We start from the raw sequence: 17,138 nt of genomic DNA on the forward strand, positions 1-17,138 counted from the left end.
GCTCCATTGTTTCGTTTTTCAGTTGAAGGTCCTGCCTCGTTTTCATCATCACTTTCCGCTTTTTTATCTTCAATAACTTGATCATCATCTTAAATAGAATAAACAAATACAGTATCTTCATGTTGTTTTTGGTCAGAGTTTCCAACAATTTGGACTTTGATGGACACTTTAAATTATATTGTTAAGTTAACTACAAATTGATAAATACACATAACAAAACGCCTTTAGAATATATACAAAATTGAATCTAACCTTCCACCTGAATATCCTCCGAATCTTGAAGAACATCAACATTAAAGAATGTAGCAATTGCTGCAGGAAATCTTAAGTCCAGTATGAATATTATTATTGCTAAAATAACACAGATTATACCTAAAAAATAAATAAAAATTTGGTAGTATAATTCTAATTGAAACCACGAACTGAGTCCAATGACTTAAAATTTTAGTTTAGTTTCAAATCTGTTACGATTTACAATTTTAAAATTCATACTATTTAAAAGTTTTACAATTTATATTCCATCTTACCCGTGATTAAGCAAACCCAATACGAAGGGCCAAATGTAAAAACTAATTTGTTTTGGTCTGTGAATGGTATTATCAGCGGATCATTGAAGTTTCTAATGGAAGCCCAGATGATATTCGATCCTATCATACACATGCCGGTCATTCCCAGGAAATAGGCACCATATCGTAACAATACAAAGAACAACACATTAGCCAATATCCACATGGGGAAAGCCAACCTGAAATATATTCAATTTTCATCATAAGTACTATGTTACCTTTGAGCCTTTCAGATGACAATCAAGGCTAAAGGTATTTTTTTTTGTCATAAATATGTATGTAGATTTGCCAAACCAAAACATAGAATTACAATTTAAATATTTACGACTATTTACCATAAGGCTATATGACTGTACCATCCTGCTTGTCTATAATGTCTTCCCCAACGAATACCTTCACCATCAAAAGTAAAATATTCAGCAATCCATAAAATAGGTAGTGGTAATCCACGAAACTGGGCCGCTCTATACTCCTGACTGAATCTACCAGCTGAAATACAGTCGAATAGATATAAAAGACCACCACAGGGCACATAAATAAACGTGTATGAGCAAGCCTGTAAAAATATTTCAAATAATTGAAATTGACAAAGCTTATCTAAAATAGAACTCGGGGCTTATATTTACCGAATGGACCAAATCCCAATCGTCCCTGCCTCCATCTCCAACTGAAATGTTCGTTGTAATTTATGGTTTCATTCAGTTGCTGTTCTGGTACACCTGGCAGGAAAAAACTTGTGTTAAAAGGATTTCCCAATAGGATAGCATAGCATATATATATATATACATACTCAGTGTTTCTTAAACAGAAAATTCTCGGTTTTCAAACACGCTCGTGCAGTAGCTAACTTGTGATACACAGATATAATACTATTATATATTGCAGAAGTACAAGTTCAATGCCAACGGCAACCCATCTGGCTTTCAGCGTTCAGCAAGTAGTTTCACACCATTGTATTTACATACTTTGCTAAAAACTTATCAAAAAGGTTGTCATGTGCAAACCTTTCAAAGTAATGTTGATTCCTCTTAGTCCAATATCCACCGTAATATCAGCAGTAATCTCTTTCCCTGTACCAGCTTTATATTTTGTTTCTGTATGGACACTGGCTACTTCCCAAGTTTGAGCAAAATTGGTCACTGAAATGGAATAACAGCATACTTTAAAAATTATAAATCAGAAAATATTATTTTAAAGGAGAATTTTGATTATTGTAATAAATGGTGTATTAACGTATTATATTATTTAGACTAATATATAAAATCAAACCCCTAAAAAACAGCAATACTTACACAGTATGACTGATCCAATATATAAACTAACCATCAAACGAATAAATGTAAATAATTTCTGGAAAAAATATCGAAAAATTGTAATAATTGTAATATGGGGGATACTATATACCCTCTAATCCATTAAACGCCGGATTTATGTTATGGTTCGCAATAAAACAAAATTTCAACGATTTTTATACAATGCATTCTTTGGAAACGTGAACTCTTGAGGTATAAGTATTGACAGAATTTAACCTGAAATCATTCATTATTATATAATATAGCTTTTCAATAAAACAGGCTATATGTATACCTCTTTTCCTCTTATACCGGGCAAGATGGCCAAAAACGACACAAGTAATATCACAATACAGAAAATTAATCCTGATTCCACAAGATCAGCTTTAAATGGTGTTTTATTTGGTTCGTAGAATGTCGGAGCTCCATTTGTACGAAACGCTGTATACAGCCCCATATTTGATCTGAAAATAAATTTGTATGTTCAAAACAATGTCTAGAAAGGATTGTTATAAAAAATGCACAGAACTATCTTAAATAAATAGCAATAAATCGTATCGTGCTGCTCCAATATAAATTATACCTTGACACTGAATAGAATTCCTAACTTGAACGTGAAAATGTCGATATGACACTAACACTAACAATATCGCATTCTGATTCAATTGCGTACTTGTTCTCACTTGCCTTGTATCTCTATTGGTCTCACGAATCGTCTTCGTATTAAATCAAACAGGAAGTTAAATAATTGTGTCAACGCCTTTTTAATATCCTTCCCGTTTGCATAGCTTATTCAAAATAAGTAACTATTGTAAGAACAGACTCCCCTTCCCCTACTTTTATACTACCCCCCACATACACACACACCCACCGTTCCCACCACCTTCCTCCCTAATAGCCAAGTCTCTGTATAACACACATCATGCAGCTACAACTTTATGAAGGCTTCCTATATATCTAAGAATGAATATATACTAAAAATATTCAATTCGTTTAAAAGTGTGTTTCTTTGGGGACTAATTTATAACAAAATCCAAATAACTTTAGAACTCTTAAAATAAAAGTATGAATATTAATATATGCAAACGAATATAACGATACCTTCACACTTCCTGTTACAATAGACGAAAGGTCTATATTATAATGCATTAAATACGTGTTAAATTATGAAAAATCCAAGGAATTAAAAAAAAGCAAGACAAACCTCGTCTATTCTCTGTTCTCTGCTCAAATGTGTTAAGTAACGATAGCCTTATCTATTCCTAGTCATACAAGTTTCCGGACATCCTGATCATGTGACCAAATAATTTACTTCCCTAATAGTGCATTCTTAAATGCTGTCTATATAAGGCATATCTTATACAATAAACATAGATACACAATATTATATATTATATAATTATACTTTACATTCATGCATATAATCATATTATATCTTGGGTATTATACGTTACACCCTCTTTGCACATGTCATGGTAAATACGTGTGGTAAAAGGGGCATAATTGATAATCGTAACCACTTAAAAAAAAATTAAAGATAATCAATTGATTTGAAAAATTTGTCTCTGAAGATTTTCATTCAAATACATTAGTAATTTTGCGTATTTTTCTATGAACCCCAAGTCATTCAATGACAAACACAAAATTATTTGAGAATAAAATGAATTTCATAATTCAGTGGTGAATAATCAGCGATACTCAGCGCTCTTTTCCCAAAGCCAGAATGCTCGGTCGTTCAATCCTCTCAGATAAATATTTGGTTCTGAACGGATTTTGCCTGTCAGTGAAGCAGGTCTAAAATAATGACTTTGTGTCTCGGGTGGAGACTTGCTAGGACAACGTTAACGACCACAATACATACAGGGTGAAATCGAAAGCTACAACCTTCAAGCGCTTTGCTAGTGTAATAATATCATCAATCTGCCTCTGGTTGAATTGCATCGAGATAGGCGTATAGCCAGAATAGGGCAACAAACTTGAATGATGGAAGCATTAAAATGGCAAAATCAATTTGCGTTAAGGTATTCTTGGGTTTCCGTAAATCTGAATAAAGCTCGAATGCTTTTTGATTGTATATCTCTTTAAATGATGTATTCAAACCAGGGTCGTAACTACATCAGGGCAAATGAGGCAGCTGCCTCTTGCAGAATTTGACAAGAATAGATTTTTAAAAAAAATTATAAATACAAATATGATATCCACTAAAGATATCGCCTATTGGTTATTTACAGTGAAAGTGGGTACTGTTTGAAATCTATCGGAAGCGTTGCTATGAAAACATAACTGTCTCAAAAGACAACAGGATTTTTGCCTCATAGACCAAAGACCCTAGTTACGACCCTGCAAACTTATATAATTTTCAATATAACATATGTACAGTTCTTTTTGATTTGTAATTCTTTGTCTTAAAGTGTAAAACGTCAACATTGATATTGAAATAATAATAACCCCCTTATCCTCTGCACCACAAAGCATTGTCTCACAAGCACACCAGTCAAAACGTTTTAACATAGGACAGTGAGTTACAGGTAATGCTAGGTTCCCACTATCACGCTTAGCATCACAATTAGAATCACCAGATAGTTTGGTAATCGTTTAAATAGTAGAAACAATTCACATTTTTCCTAAACTCAACTCGATCAAAAGGGATCATGGGTATAAGATCGTATTACATCGTGACTCGTAATATAGCGCGACTGATCTAATCGTGCCTAAAAATCGCAATGATCGAGATGGTAGGAAAGACAAGAAAAACACCAAACATCAAAGTAATCGACACGTATGTTTTCGTATCTATGGGGATCTGCTACAAATGGCAAATCGGATCGCACGACAACCTAACAGTTGTCTTGTCTGATAAGTCATATTACGGGTCGCTTGAAGTTGATATAGAATCGACAATTAATTGATCGTGTTATAAAATTTTTGAATCGTTTCAAACGATTCTATTTAATTCAATTCAATTCATTTATTCAGAACTATAAGGCTTTAGCCTACAGTATTATAAACATACGTATATACAAAATAAATCTACACAATATAAATACAATGTACAATAAATACAATGACAATAAAATTATTCAATTAGATTAACCTGTGATTATAACAGATTTTTAAAATTTTCATCGCCTTAATTATATCAGTGATAATGAGCGTGTAATAAAGGGTTCGTCACACTGATATAATAAGATAACCTTTTCTAACCTCTTTCGTTGGGATAATATTATCAAACCAGGACGGTAGAAAATTTCGTCTGAGATCTGCAAGAATCGGACAGTACAGGATGAAATGCATCTCATCTTCAACTTGATTGCTATTCTTCAAATTCGTTGTTCTGTGGGGATTTTTGAACGTCGACCTTGTTCGATGTAGAGAAGGTGCGTTGAGCATCGCAAATTAGCCAAATAAAAGCGCAGCTTATGCGACAGAGGACTATTGAGATAATTCTTACAATAAATGTAGAGTTTGAAACTAGGGTATTCCAAGTCTGTAAATTGATATCTCTTAGACGTTGTTTGAAGCAGGATAAAAACTGTGGAATATCACCTACTCCCTGGTTTAGCCAGACATGATCAAATCCATAATTAAACAATATTGATTTGATTGATGTGCACCAGTTTGAGCTTCCATTTATGCCTTGTTCAAATAACGTTCGAAACCATAGTTTAGGTAACCTAGCTTTATGCATATTTTGAATTCTTAAGGAGTATGAAACGGGTTTTTAGTAATAATTTGTACAGAGCTCAAGTCTTCCACATTCTGCTATCGCTATCGAATTTGTTGTTTTGGTTCCAGTGCAGAGAAGTCACTTACAGAATTTATTCTGGACATTCTCTATGCCAGGTTTAAACATAGTGCCCCACACCTCTGCACTATAGTTCAGTATAGGTACCACCATAGTCTGATAATTTAAAAGTCATTTTAACATTTCTTTGCTCAAGTTTCACTAATCAAGCCTTAATGCAGTTGAGTGCCTTATTGCCTGAAGTATTAGATTTTTGCAACAATTCAGTCTGTAAGAAAAAAAAACACATCTAGGTATTTATAATGACTGAAAACTTCCCCCTATAATACCATTTCTACCGTTTTGACAGCACACCACCATTCTTGAATACCATTACTTTTGTTTTCTCGAGATTCACTTTCATGTTCCATTTTAGGAAGTATTCATCTAAAACAATAAGTCTATCCTGTAAACCATCTTCAGAGTCTACCACTAACGATCAGTCATCCGCAAACAACAAAAGGAAAATGTCACGAATTGCTTGAACATGCCAGAATAGCATTTAGATTTGAAGTACCAGTTCATTAGTATACATACCATTGAGCCATGGGCTAAGTGTACAGCCTTGCTTGACGCATGAGAGAAACACTCAAAATCTGATAAATGTTGAAGAGGATGTTATACATCCTGCCCGAAATACCCTTTTAGAGAAGAGTGTAAAACGACGTTAACACGATTTCCAAGATATATCGTAGTGATCGTGTCAGATCGAGATCCGGAACAGCAGTCATCGAGTGATACGTCACATTGACAAATCAGAAAACAGACCGCTACAAATCGTCGCAATTTATTTATTTTTGTGTAAAATGATACTTATGGTAATGACATTTCATTTAATATACATATCAAATTTGAAATGGAAACCTCTGTCAGCACTCACACAAACCCTTGCTCTCTCATCCAAAAAAGGGCAATTGAAAAGGTAAATTTTGCTCGTTATATTTCTGTGTTATTGGGAAAATGGCTTACTTGCTATAGGGCCTACATAAACTTACGGAATCATCAAACATTTTATAATGTTAGGCAAAGAAACGGACATGGTTAGGCTAAAACGACTTCAGTGATATCACTACGCCAGACAAAATCGGTCGATATTTTATATAAAGGTTATAAATATTAGACTTAAACTAACTAAGCCTTCATGTACGCTACATGTATTTTTCTTATTTGAAAGAAAATGAAAATTTGATAGGCCCTATCACCGCCTTTTGAGAGACGCCATCTATCGCGAAAGTTCCGCTTGTTCTGCAACATATAATCACGGTAATGAATGACAGTCGTTTAAATGAATAAAGCTATATTGGCACCACACAGATCACTTGACATATCATTGACAAAAGCCAGAAGCAAAGAGTTTCAACCCAGATGATTTAACGAAATCTAGGCTACCATTTATTTTCGAGGCAGATTCAGCTTCTTCATTCTTCGAGGATTGTCGAATAATAATGAGAGAGTTGGGTCTTCCGTGAAAGTTCCGCTAGCGCTCTATAGCTGAACGAAAACTGCCACCTGCCTATGGTAGTAATGCTCAAAATTCATCTCAACCCATCTAAATTCTGAAGACCACTGTGGGCAGAATACCAGTTATAACAGTAACAAGTCAAAACGGTAACAGATCTGCCAAAACGGTAACACACTAAAAAGATATTTAAGTTAAACAGATCTGATCAAATTATGATCACCTATACCCAAATGGAACGAAGCCGTTAGCTTGGTCGGTAGATTTCTTTTAATCAACAATCGTGAGTACCAATTATGACGAATTGGCCCCAGACCCCATCCTATAGGAGATATAATTCTTATGTTCTGATCCTTATATATGATAGGATATATCCATAGAGTTATAAATCCAAGATATATCTATGTTCTGATCATTATTATACATCTATCAATGAGTTATATTGGTGGTCTGGTTCCATTTTTCAAGGGAAGTAACTCCGTGTGGAGAAAAAAGTAAACAAAACTGCGAAGATAGATGAATAGACTTTGAGAATCCTTATTGTGGAAAGTTGTCATTGTATATTGGTAGTAACAGACAATCCAAACGTTAATGAATATTTGTGAAAATTGATGAAAATATTGGCACAGAAATCCGACCGAAACAAAGTCGGACCATTTTGTAAATAAAATAGACCTACTCCCTTACTAGTTACTATATTGATTGAGCTCTGAGACTGAATTGAATTTCTTCTCTCATTTCATAAATATTTAAAAGAAAATGTTCAATTGTATGCCATTTGTCAATAAATGTCTTCATGTCCATAGAATTATAAGGCTCAGTGATTTTACAATTTTAAATTCACTTGAATGACCTACTTTTCGAAAATTTCACTCTGTAAAATCATGTTTACAAATAATAATTTTTCCATTGGTTAACATTTTCATCAACCCAAAGACTCTCAGTAGTATTTTGTAGTCAAATTCCAAAATGATTGGCAAAATTAAATTCAGAAATCATTGTAGTGGAGTAGAGAGTAATTGAATACCGAACAAATTTTGTCAATTAGAACATCGATTTTAATCTTTTAACATCACTCATCATTTTGTGTACAGTCATGTAACCTAATTTCGTGCTAACCTATTTTTCGTGCATCTCCGGAAATGATTAATAATTTACATGTGTGACCTCTGTATTTGCTTGTTTTGATAAACATGGGTTAATGTCAGCTAGTAGAATGAATCCAGTAGTTTCAAGCATGGTAAAATGTATTGATGTTTACTTTGACAAATAAAAAATGGCTGATTTCAATTATTACCAATTTCGTTTAAGGAATCGTCTAAGAGAATTTAATTATAATACTGGGTATCCATACAACATGTTTTTCTTGACTTAATTATAAATCAAACATTGTACACGAAAATAGGTGAAGCATTTTGCCGCCGTTGCTGAGTTGGTTGCTCATGAAATATGGGTCAAAGTGAAGGATTCATAAAGGAAATCGAAATAAACCAATTGCAGTGCGTTGTTTTGCAAATGACTATTTTTTTTGCAGTGCGTTCTTTGCTTTGTTTTGCAAATGTTTGTTTTCTAAGAAGGCAACATGCCACAGACTGTCTGTTGTTGTTTTCTGGTCAAAATAGTGGACAATTATTTTTTAAATGTAAATTGGCACCATTTTGACCAACCGGAAATGAGCCGTGGACAATGGCTCTTTTTCAATTTTTTCCATTAATCAGCTTTATTATATGCTGAATTTGCTCAAACTTTACTGTTTATTACTACGCGCTAATGACTACAAGATAGCAATTGAAAAAATTGACAATTTTGACTTTTGTCGCTGACTTTTTGAGTTCCAATTTTTGAGTTTTTTAACCTTTTTTCTAACTTCTGCAATTCTATTTCGATCAATCTGAAAACTTACAGAGTGATAGACACTTTCATTGCGAATATAAACTAATTTTCAAAATTTTGATATCACTTCCGGTTTTGATGCTATTCGCTTCTAAAATATAAAATTCAACTTCCGGAATTTTGAAGATATTTCAAAAATTCTTTTTGCAATATGTTACAAATAGCCATACAAAAAACTTCAAATCAAAAAACAGAGTAGCCGCCATATTGATATGTCAAACTTCTGTAAAATTCAAAATGGGGCCTCAGGGTATTGAGCCCCTTTTCATAATTTTGGTATATCTGGATATCACAATCGATTGCGAAAATAAATCTTTTCTTTTATTTCCGGTTAAATTTCTTCGGTAATGTCCAAAACTTCAAAGGCTTTGGTTACCTTGTGGCCTGAACAAAATTTGTTGCTCTTGATGATATCTATCCAGTGATATGCTCATTTGTGCTGTGCAATGTTTACTTCCGGTTTTATAGCGGATTGAAAATTACGATTTTTATCTTCAAAGAGCTCTGACATGTGACCTAATTTACATACACCAAAAATTCTTATTGAATCTTACTAGTGTTCATCTGCCCTTTGTAATGATATATAACACTAGATATTTCAATCAAAATTGCGCTTTTTAATATTTAAAAATTTTGTACTTTCTTCTATAGTAACTGTGCGTAATTTTCAATATATGGAAATGAGGCCTCAGGGTGTAATCCAATTTGTGTAAATTTGATATTTATGGTATCTAATATCGATTGCTAAATAATATTTGAGAACCGATTTTTGAATTTTGATTTTGCTTTTTATTTATTTCCGGTTGAAAAATATGAATACTTTAAAGGGTCGTATATTGTGACCTTGACCTTTGGTGATCATGTGACCAGAACAATTTTGATAGCTTTCGACGAGATCTTTCCAATGGTATATTAACGTTTATTGTACGGTGTTTACTTCCGATTTTGTCGGTTTTCCGCTTGTAAGTTTTTTTTGTGGTCTAAACGATAAAGGTAGTTTGCTCCCTTCAACTGTTGTTGAATGCAATGTGAGTTGAAGCGATCTGTCGAATATGCTTTGCGTTTGGGCGATCTATATCCAGTTAATTATGTTACGATACTTTGCGGTACAGTTTTAAGCGTAAAATCAAAACTGTTACGCACTGCATCAGAACCTCGCGAAGCCTGTGGATCTAGTTTTAATTATTTTGTAGAATATCTGAGGAAACATCTAAGACATAAAAAAATTTTTTTTTATCTTTGACGAAATTCGGTGTTGAATCCTTATATCCACGAAAATAGGTTACACCACTGTAATACATGTTTTTCCTGACTTAATTATAGATCAAACATTGTACACGAAAATAGGTGAAGCATTTGGCAGAGTTGATTGCTCATGAAATATGGGTCAAGGTGAGATATTCATAAAGAAAATCGAAGAAAAACAATTTTAATTATTTTATAGAATATCTGAGGAAACATCAAAGACATAAAAAAAAAATGTGCGTTTTTTAATTTTGACGAAATTCGGTGTTGAATCCTTATATGCATGAATATAGGTTACACCACTATATATGTACATATATAAGTAAAGTATATGTATGCCATGCTAGAAAATTTACTTTCCTGACTGCCTGTGAAAATTTTCTAGGTTCAAAATTTTGGCAGAAATTGCTCTATGCAAACAAAACAACAACGTTCAAAGCAATAGTATGTGCCCATTTTGATATTTTTGTCAATGCAGAGTTATTGTAAGACTTCAATACTATTTTGAAGCTGATATTAAATTCACATTGGACATTTGTACAATTGTTTTTTTTTCAATGAAAGTGAAAAAACAGTAGGCTTACACAGAGTCTAATTAGTATTGGACAAAATTTTGATCTTACCGGTATTTGAAATATACTGGCCTAAATAGTCACATAACCTTGTTCATATTTAGTTGACCGGCCTAGTGGATCACATTAGATAGTGTATGCTAAAGTTCCAGTAAAATGCTTAGTTTAAGAGCTGTGAAAAGAAGCGTTATAAATCAATGGTATAAAAGTGTTAGATATAAGACCTTATACCACATTGACACAGTTCCAAAAGCTGAAGGAGATCAAAATGCTGCTCTCTATGTTCATGTAAGTGATAAAGTATTTGTGATGATTTTCAGATAAATAATTGCATGTGGTTATTGCCCAGTTTCACTAAAACTAAGAATTTTATGACATCACTATTGCAAAGGCCCTTAGATATTATGACTATTAGTAGCTTTTGTGATAGTGATAGTTTTAGTAGAATTTCAAAATGGAATGTTGCAAATCTATGTTATCAGTGTCTCAGATACACATAATTTTTTTTTTAAAAGTCTCTTTACAATCCGTTCAAGTTTAATACATCATACAATTCAAATTTAATGTTATCCTTGTGTTAATTAAAAAGTATGCAGAAACTTAAACCCAATGATAGATTTTGTGGATGTCTGAACTTCTACTAAATGGCATTTTTTTAAAAAAATTATTTCAGTGGCCATACTGCAAGAGAAGATGTCCATATTGTAATTATAATAAATATATATGGTGAGTACTGATAGTTATATTATTTGTTTTCTGTAAACATAATATTCTAATTTGAATTTAAGATTGCAATAAATAACATATTATTTATTGTTGACAGTAAAGAAGTTGATGAAGAAAGAATGAAAAAATGTTTGATTCAAGAATTAGAGACTTTGGTACATAAAAGTTGTGTTGAAAACATAACAACGTTATTTTTTGGTGGAGGTAGGTTGATAAAAGTTATTATAGTTAATAGAATTGTTTTCAATATAATAAATCTTTTATGTATTAGGTCTATATAGTTCATTGGTGTTTTTGTGATGGATAGTTTAAGTTTAGTATTTAAATAACATGTCTTTAAGTTAACTTTGTATGTTCAATTAAAACGCTATAATGATTAAATAACGATTGATAACCTTGGTGATATTTATCAAATTATCAAATCAATTCATTGGTATAATTGAAAAACCCATCCAAATAACAAAAATTCATCCAATAACTCAATTGATATGGACTGGATATGTCTTCCAAATTGTGCATGACATAAGTTCAGTAGATTGTTTTTTCAAAAATGGAGTCCTGGAGTCACCAATTGGGAAAACAGGTTTTTGAACATGACAATTATTGCATATTGTTAGAAAATAAAAAAAGGAAAATACATTTTGTTATAATATATACAGTACTTCCCTTATGTTAGCATTTGTGTGATAATTGATAGGCACACCAAGTCTAGCTAGTCCAAACACTATAAATAGTGTAATAGAAAAAGCCAAAAGTGTTGGGAACCTAACTTCTTCAGCTGAAATAACTATAGAAGTCAACCCTACAGAAATAGAGGCTAAGAAGTTGAAGTGAGTATAAAGATAAAGAAAAAATTGAAAAAACCCCTGTCCTACAGATTTCCTGACAATAGCAATAATGTCAGGTTCCCCCAGAAAAGAAGCTTTTTATCACTACATAACTGAAATAATTGACTTTGAGCCCCTATTAACGATGCTGTGGCTCCTTCTTGCCCTCCTCACCCAAATATTCATAACTGTCACTGATCTTACAGTATTGTTGATTGTTTTTAATTACTATTAATTGTAGAGAGTTTAAAGATGCTGGTATCAATAGAATGTCAATTGGATTACAGGTCAGCTATTTTTCCAATTTTATATTTTTTGATATTTTTGGTCTTTTTGGAATAGATCTAATAAGATATAAATGCTATTATATATAAATTATATGAAACTGATGACTTATCAATATATTTGCAGAGTTTAAATTTAAGAGATTTGATATTTCTGGGAAGAGATCACAGTGTTGAGGATGGTTTGAGGTATGGTTTCTACATTTTCCATTACCTATAAATAGTCAATTTTTTTATTTAATCTTGACTGTTAAGCTTTCAATAAAATTTTATCATTGTGCAACCATTTTGGATTTAAAATAAAGGAGTATGATTTTGTGAGAATTAGATGCTTAATACTGAATAGATATTCCTGATTTACTTACTTACTTGTTGTAGTGTAAGGAATGACAACTTGTAGACAACTATGTCTTCTGATTTTCTAGGTGTTTATCAGAAGCAAGATCCTTACTACCAGGACAAGTATCTGTTGACATAATGTTTGGTCGACCAAATCAAACAATGGCACAATGGGTTGAAGAACTGGAACAGGTTTGTTAGTTCTATCTTTTATTGTGTCTTAGTAGCTAGACTTTATCTTTATCTGCATGGTGAATTTTAGGCATGAGGATGTGATAGATTTCTTTGTAACTTTGTATGCTTATATTAATGTTGAATTCTTTTAATTGTTGTAATGACATTACAGAAAATTTCAATTTTAACCATGATCCGTATTATTTTCTGCAAAAGAATTAGTTTATGAGCACAATGAAATTTTCCACTCCAGTTTAAAATGAGATCTATTCATCATTTAGTTATTGCTATAATGAAATTTATACTTCTAATACTATTTTCTGTACTTTCAGTTACTATCAGTTTGTGACAACCATATATCTTTGTATCAGTTAACTGTAGAACGTGGTACTGAACTATATAAACAAGTTAAATCAGATAAAGTGGTATGTATCACATTTTATATGGTCTTAATGTCTTAAATTTGATGAATATTGAAGAGTTTTACTGCCTTTTTTCACCAATACTTTTTTCGTGTTAGAATCTTATATTACTATAAGAAAATTTAATTGCAGTTGTAATGTAATGTAATTTAGCTGAATGTCTTTGTTTTAGCTATTACCATCTAATAATGAAATGGCTAATCTATATAAATGTGCTGTAAAGGTAACTATTTATTTCTATCTGTTTAACACCTCTCTATGTGTATATACCGTACATTGTTCGGACCTATGGCAACAATATTTTTGGCACGCCTATTAAGTATTTGGGTTCATTAACTTATTCATTTGTACCATAGTAATTGTTATTTCAAATCATTCGGTGATTACTATCTTAAACACATAACTACCTTTGTTCTATTTTTAGTTATTGGAAGGAAGAGGTTTTGAGCATTATGAAGTTTCTAACTATGCAAAAGATGTAAGTATACATGGCTCAGCTCATAACTTCACGTTCCTTTCAATATTCAGCTCATGGAAACAAAGTAACTTCCCAACATTTTGATTTACATACAAAAAACGCTGGAACTGAATGATATTAATGAAAGTAACTTTTTTCCAGATCCAACTTTTTTTTATCTACAGATCTGTTACCAAGTGAGGTGTATTTTTTTGAGGTTATTTTCTCTATCTATATGATATATTTTCAGGCGTGTTACAGTCACCATAATTTAACATATTGGACTGGAGGTGATTATATAGGTATTGGTCCAGGTATGTTATTTTAGCAACCTCAATATTTACCTCTAATGGTTTAGTGGATAAGGTCTGAGAAATTCAAGGTTGGCGCTCAAGCAAATTAAACCTGATTGAAACTTTCTTTACCATCAGCTGACCCTGTGCCCTCAGAAATATCTTTTTATCGTTGGTATATTTTTTTGTCACTAGGAGCTCATGGTAGATTAACAGTTAAAGATAATGGAAAATATATAAGGGAGGCTAGAACTCAAACATTAGAACCATATAACTGGATGTACGCAGTAGAGAAATATGGTCATGGTACTACAAGAAGTGTTAAACAGGGTATTTATGATAGGTATAATTTAATATTATTTATTGAAATTTATAATACATAATCTTCAGGATCAATTAGTCAATAATTTTGATTATTATTATTGGTGAACTTCCACATGACACCATCTAATCGCTTAACAACCCCCTGGGACGATTAGGATGATTATCAGTTCAGGTAAACTTTCTCACATATGTACCAATTAGCCTAAACTTCTTGGCTCATAAATGCACAAAATAGCTTGTCTATCATATAGAATTGGCCTACAAAAACGTCTCTGAAGATAACTGGACTTAGACCTCACAACAGAGATATATGGTAAAATTTGTAATGTTTTAATTCTAGGTGTGTAGAGACACTTTCAAGTAGTTTAAGAACAAAATGGGGAATATCACATCCAGTAAGTAAAACTTATAAGATATGAAATAGTTTTTTAACTTGTTGGTTCACATAAGGGGATGATCTATTGTGGTCTGCTATTGAATGCTGATTTTGATGCCATGAAAAATGGAAATGTGTCACATTGTTGAATAACAAATTCAATTGAAATTCATTATAGAACTGGAGGAAAGTGAATCCTATTGGTTTAAGTAAATTGTTTGGATCATCAGATACTATCAATCTGCTACAATCTTCAGATTTATTAATCTTAGATAAAAGGTAATATATAGAGTAATCATGCAAAGTTAACATACTTAATCACAGGTTGTCATAAGGTGGTTCAGAAGATATTTTCTTTGACAATCAACAATAGAGACAATATTTATAATTTTAGAGCTTAATTATTATGAAGTTTTTTAATTGTCTTACCAGTATTGGTGTGTTATTAAACTGCTATAAATTAATTCAGTAGTGTAGACTATTTTAAAGGGTAATTTTAGTAATTTAGTGAATAATTACGTCCCTTCATTAAAACATTTATTTGTTGATATTAAAATTTATGTAAAAGATTCATATGCCTACAAATGTCCTTGCATGTAAGATATTTCAAAAGATCTTGTGTTCTTTTATCTTTACAGAGGTTTACGAGCTACAGAGAAAGGTTTAATTGTTCTGGACAGTTTGCTTGTGGAACTAGTTTCAGTATTACATGAATCACTGAATAAGTAAAGCATTGTGTGGGGTAGTGGTGATGGAGTTTTTAAGACAATAGACAAAATTGTCTTATCTATAATTTACTGACTACAGTCTTGTTTTGATGAACATATTCAGTGTGTCTTTCATGTACGATGTCTGTTATCCCAGCTGACATACATATAAGAGAGTTTACCTCACACAATGAGCATACATGAACATTATAAAAATTGTTAATTTACTTGAATAATATGTGTTCAATAATGTACAACAAATACACATTTCAACAAAAATAATAGCACATAACTTTTGAAACATTTTCAACATGAACTTGAAACATATACTGAACTAGAAACACATCATGAATCATAATGGAATAATGCCCTTTTATGACTTTTTACCGGCCAAGCATTTCACTGCAATTATATGATTATGACAGTAACTTAATGCACCAATCTCATGAAATGAAGCAAATAATATCATAAAATTACAATTCTTGATTTTTTGTTAAAATCAACCTCTATAATTTCAGAAAACCGTTTAGACATTTAACATAAGTAATAAAATAACCTTCAACAACCATTGCTGTCCCATATTCAATGGCAATATGTTTTGCTGGTGTACTCTCCATGAAAACTTTACAATTGAAGATTTAGACCCAAAATAATATCTTACACTATGATGAAATTTCCGGACTGTTGTCCTTTAAATAACTGATTTGTTCATAATGATAAAGTAACTCTAACTGAAAACGATAATACCTAAATGCCTTCTTTGGTCCTTGAATATATGATGACAAACATAAGCTTCATAGAAATGAGTAGGGACACAAATTACAGAGCAAATAGATGAATAGAGCTTGGTTCACTAAAATCACTGATTCTTTGATAAACATCTATAGCACGAACAGCAAAATGGTATTTATTTCCTTCTTGAAACTGTGTTAATGTGCAAGCCATTGGTAAGGGTAAGGCTTTTACATCTCCAACCTATAAAAAATATAGTATTTATATAATAAGAGAGGTAAAAGTAATATGCCTTATTCTTATCGCTAAATATTTTGATGAACATGTATGCCTCTTATTTGTCTACAAAGTGGAAAAAAATATTTTTATTCCTGAGGAGGAGATGCCTAAACATTAGATATAAAACATACCTTTTTCCACAGATTTGAGTGTGGTGGTGTTGAACCTTCTTGATAAGCAAACAGTTGATATGAAGCTATTTCAGAATATAAACTTAAATTTTGTGTGATAGTCCATGATAGAACAATACCTACAATAAACATGATCAGTTTTAGACTTGATGTAAAGATGGACAAACTTTTTCATGACTACCGTGTTTAAGTTAAAAAGATTGTAATAGAAACTATACATGCCATAAAGAATATAGCACTGGAACAAACCAATATA

The 17,138-nt window shown here is 32.0% G+C and overlaps 3 protein-coding genes across 3 annotated transcripts; 1 reads left to right on the forward strand and 2 right to left on the reverse strand.

The window, feature by feature from the left end:
- Window positions 1-504: 504 nt before the first annotated feature.
- On the reverse strand, window positions 505-2,315 carry LOTGIDRAFT_131685 (hypothetical protein; the record flags this gene model as incomplete). The annotated part of the gene is made up of 6 exons (XM_009066300.1): window positions 505-745; window positions 902-1,055; window positions 1,202-1,285; window positions 1,571-1,705; window positions 1,859-1,916; window positions 2,154-2,315. The coding sequence occupies 6 exons, from the start codon at window positions 2,313-2,315 to the stop codon at window positions 505-507; spliced, it is 834 nt and encodes a 277-aa protein (XP_009064548.1).
- A 9,121-nt stretch (window positions 2,316-11,436) lies between these two features.
- LOTGIDRAFT_131730 (hypothetical protein) lies at window positions 11,437-15,762 on the forward strand (the record flags this gene model as incomplete). Its single annotated transcript, XM_009066301.1, has 14 exons — window positions 11,437-11,537; window positions 11,635-11,741; window positions 12,235-12,367; window positions 12,606-12,651; window positions 12,776-12,837; window positions 13,074-13,179; window positions 13,494-13,586; window positions 13,756-13,806; window positions 14,008-14,061; window positions 14,291-14,354; window positions 14,529-14,676; window positions 14,998-15,052; window positions 15,212-15,312; window positions 15,672-15,762. 14 exons carry the CDS (start codon window positions 11,437-11,439, stop codon window positions 15,760-15,762), a joined length of 1,212 nt encoding a protein of 403 aa, XP_009064549.1.
- Window positions 15,763-16,559: 797 nt separating this feature from the next.
- On the reverse strand, window positions 16,560-17,026 carry LOTGIDRAFT_131610 (hypothetical protein; the record flags this gene model as incomplete). The annotated part of the gene is made up of 2 exons (XM_009066302.1): window positions 16,560-16,715; window positions 16,883-17,026. Coding segments are annotated over 2 exons (300 nt in total), but the record flags the coding sequence as incomplete, so codon positions are not given.
- Window positions 17,027-17,138: the final 112 nt, after the last annotated feature.

Source organism: Lottia gigantea (genome assembly GCF_000327385.1).
Source record: "Lottia gigantea unplaced genomic scaffold LOTGIsca_75, whole genome shotgun sequence".
NCBI lineage: Eukaryota > Metazoa > Mollusca > Gastropoda > Lottiidae > Lottia > Lottia gigantea.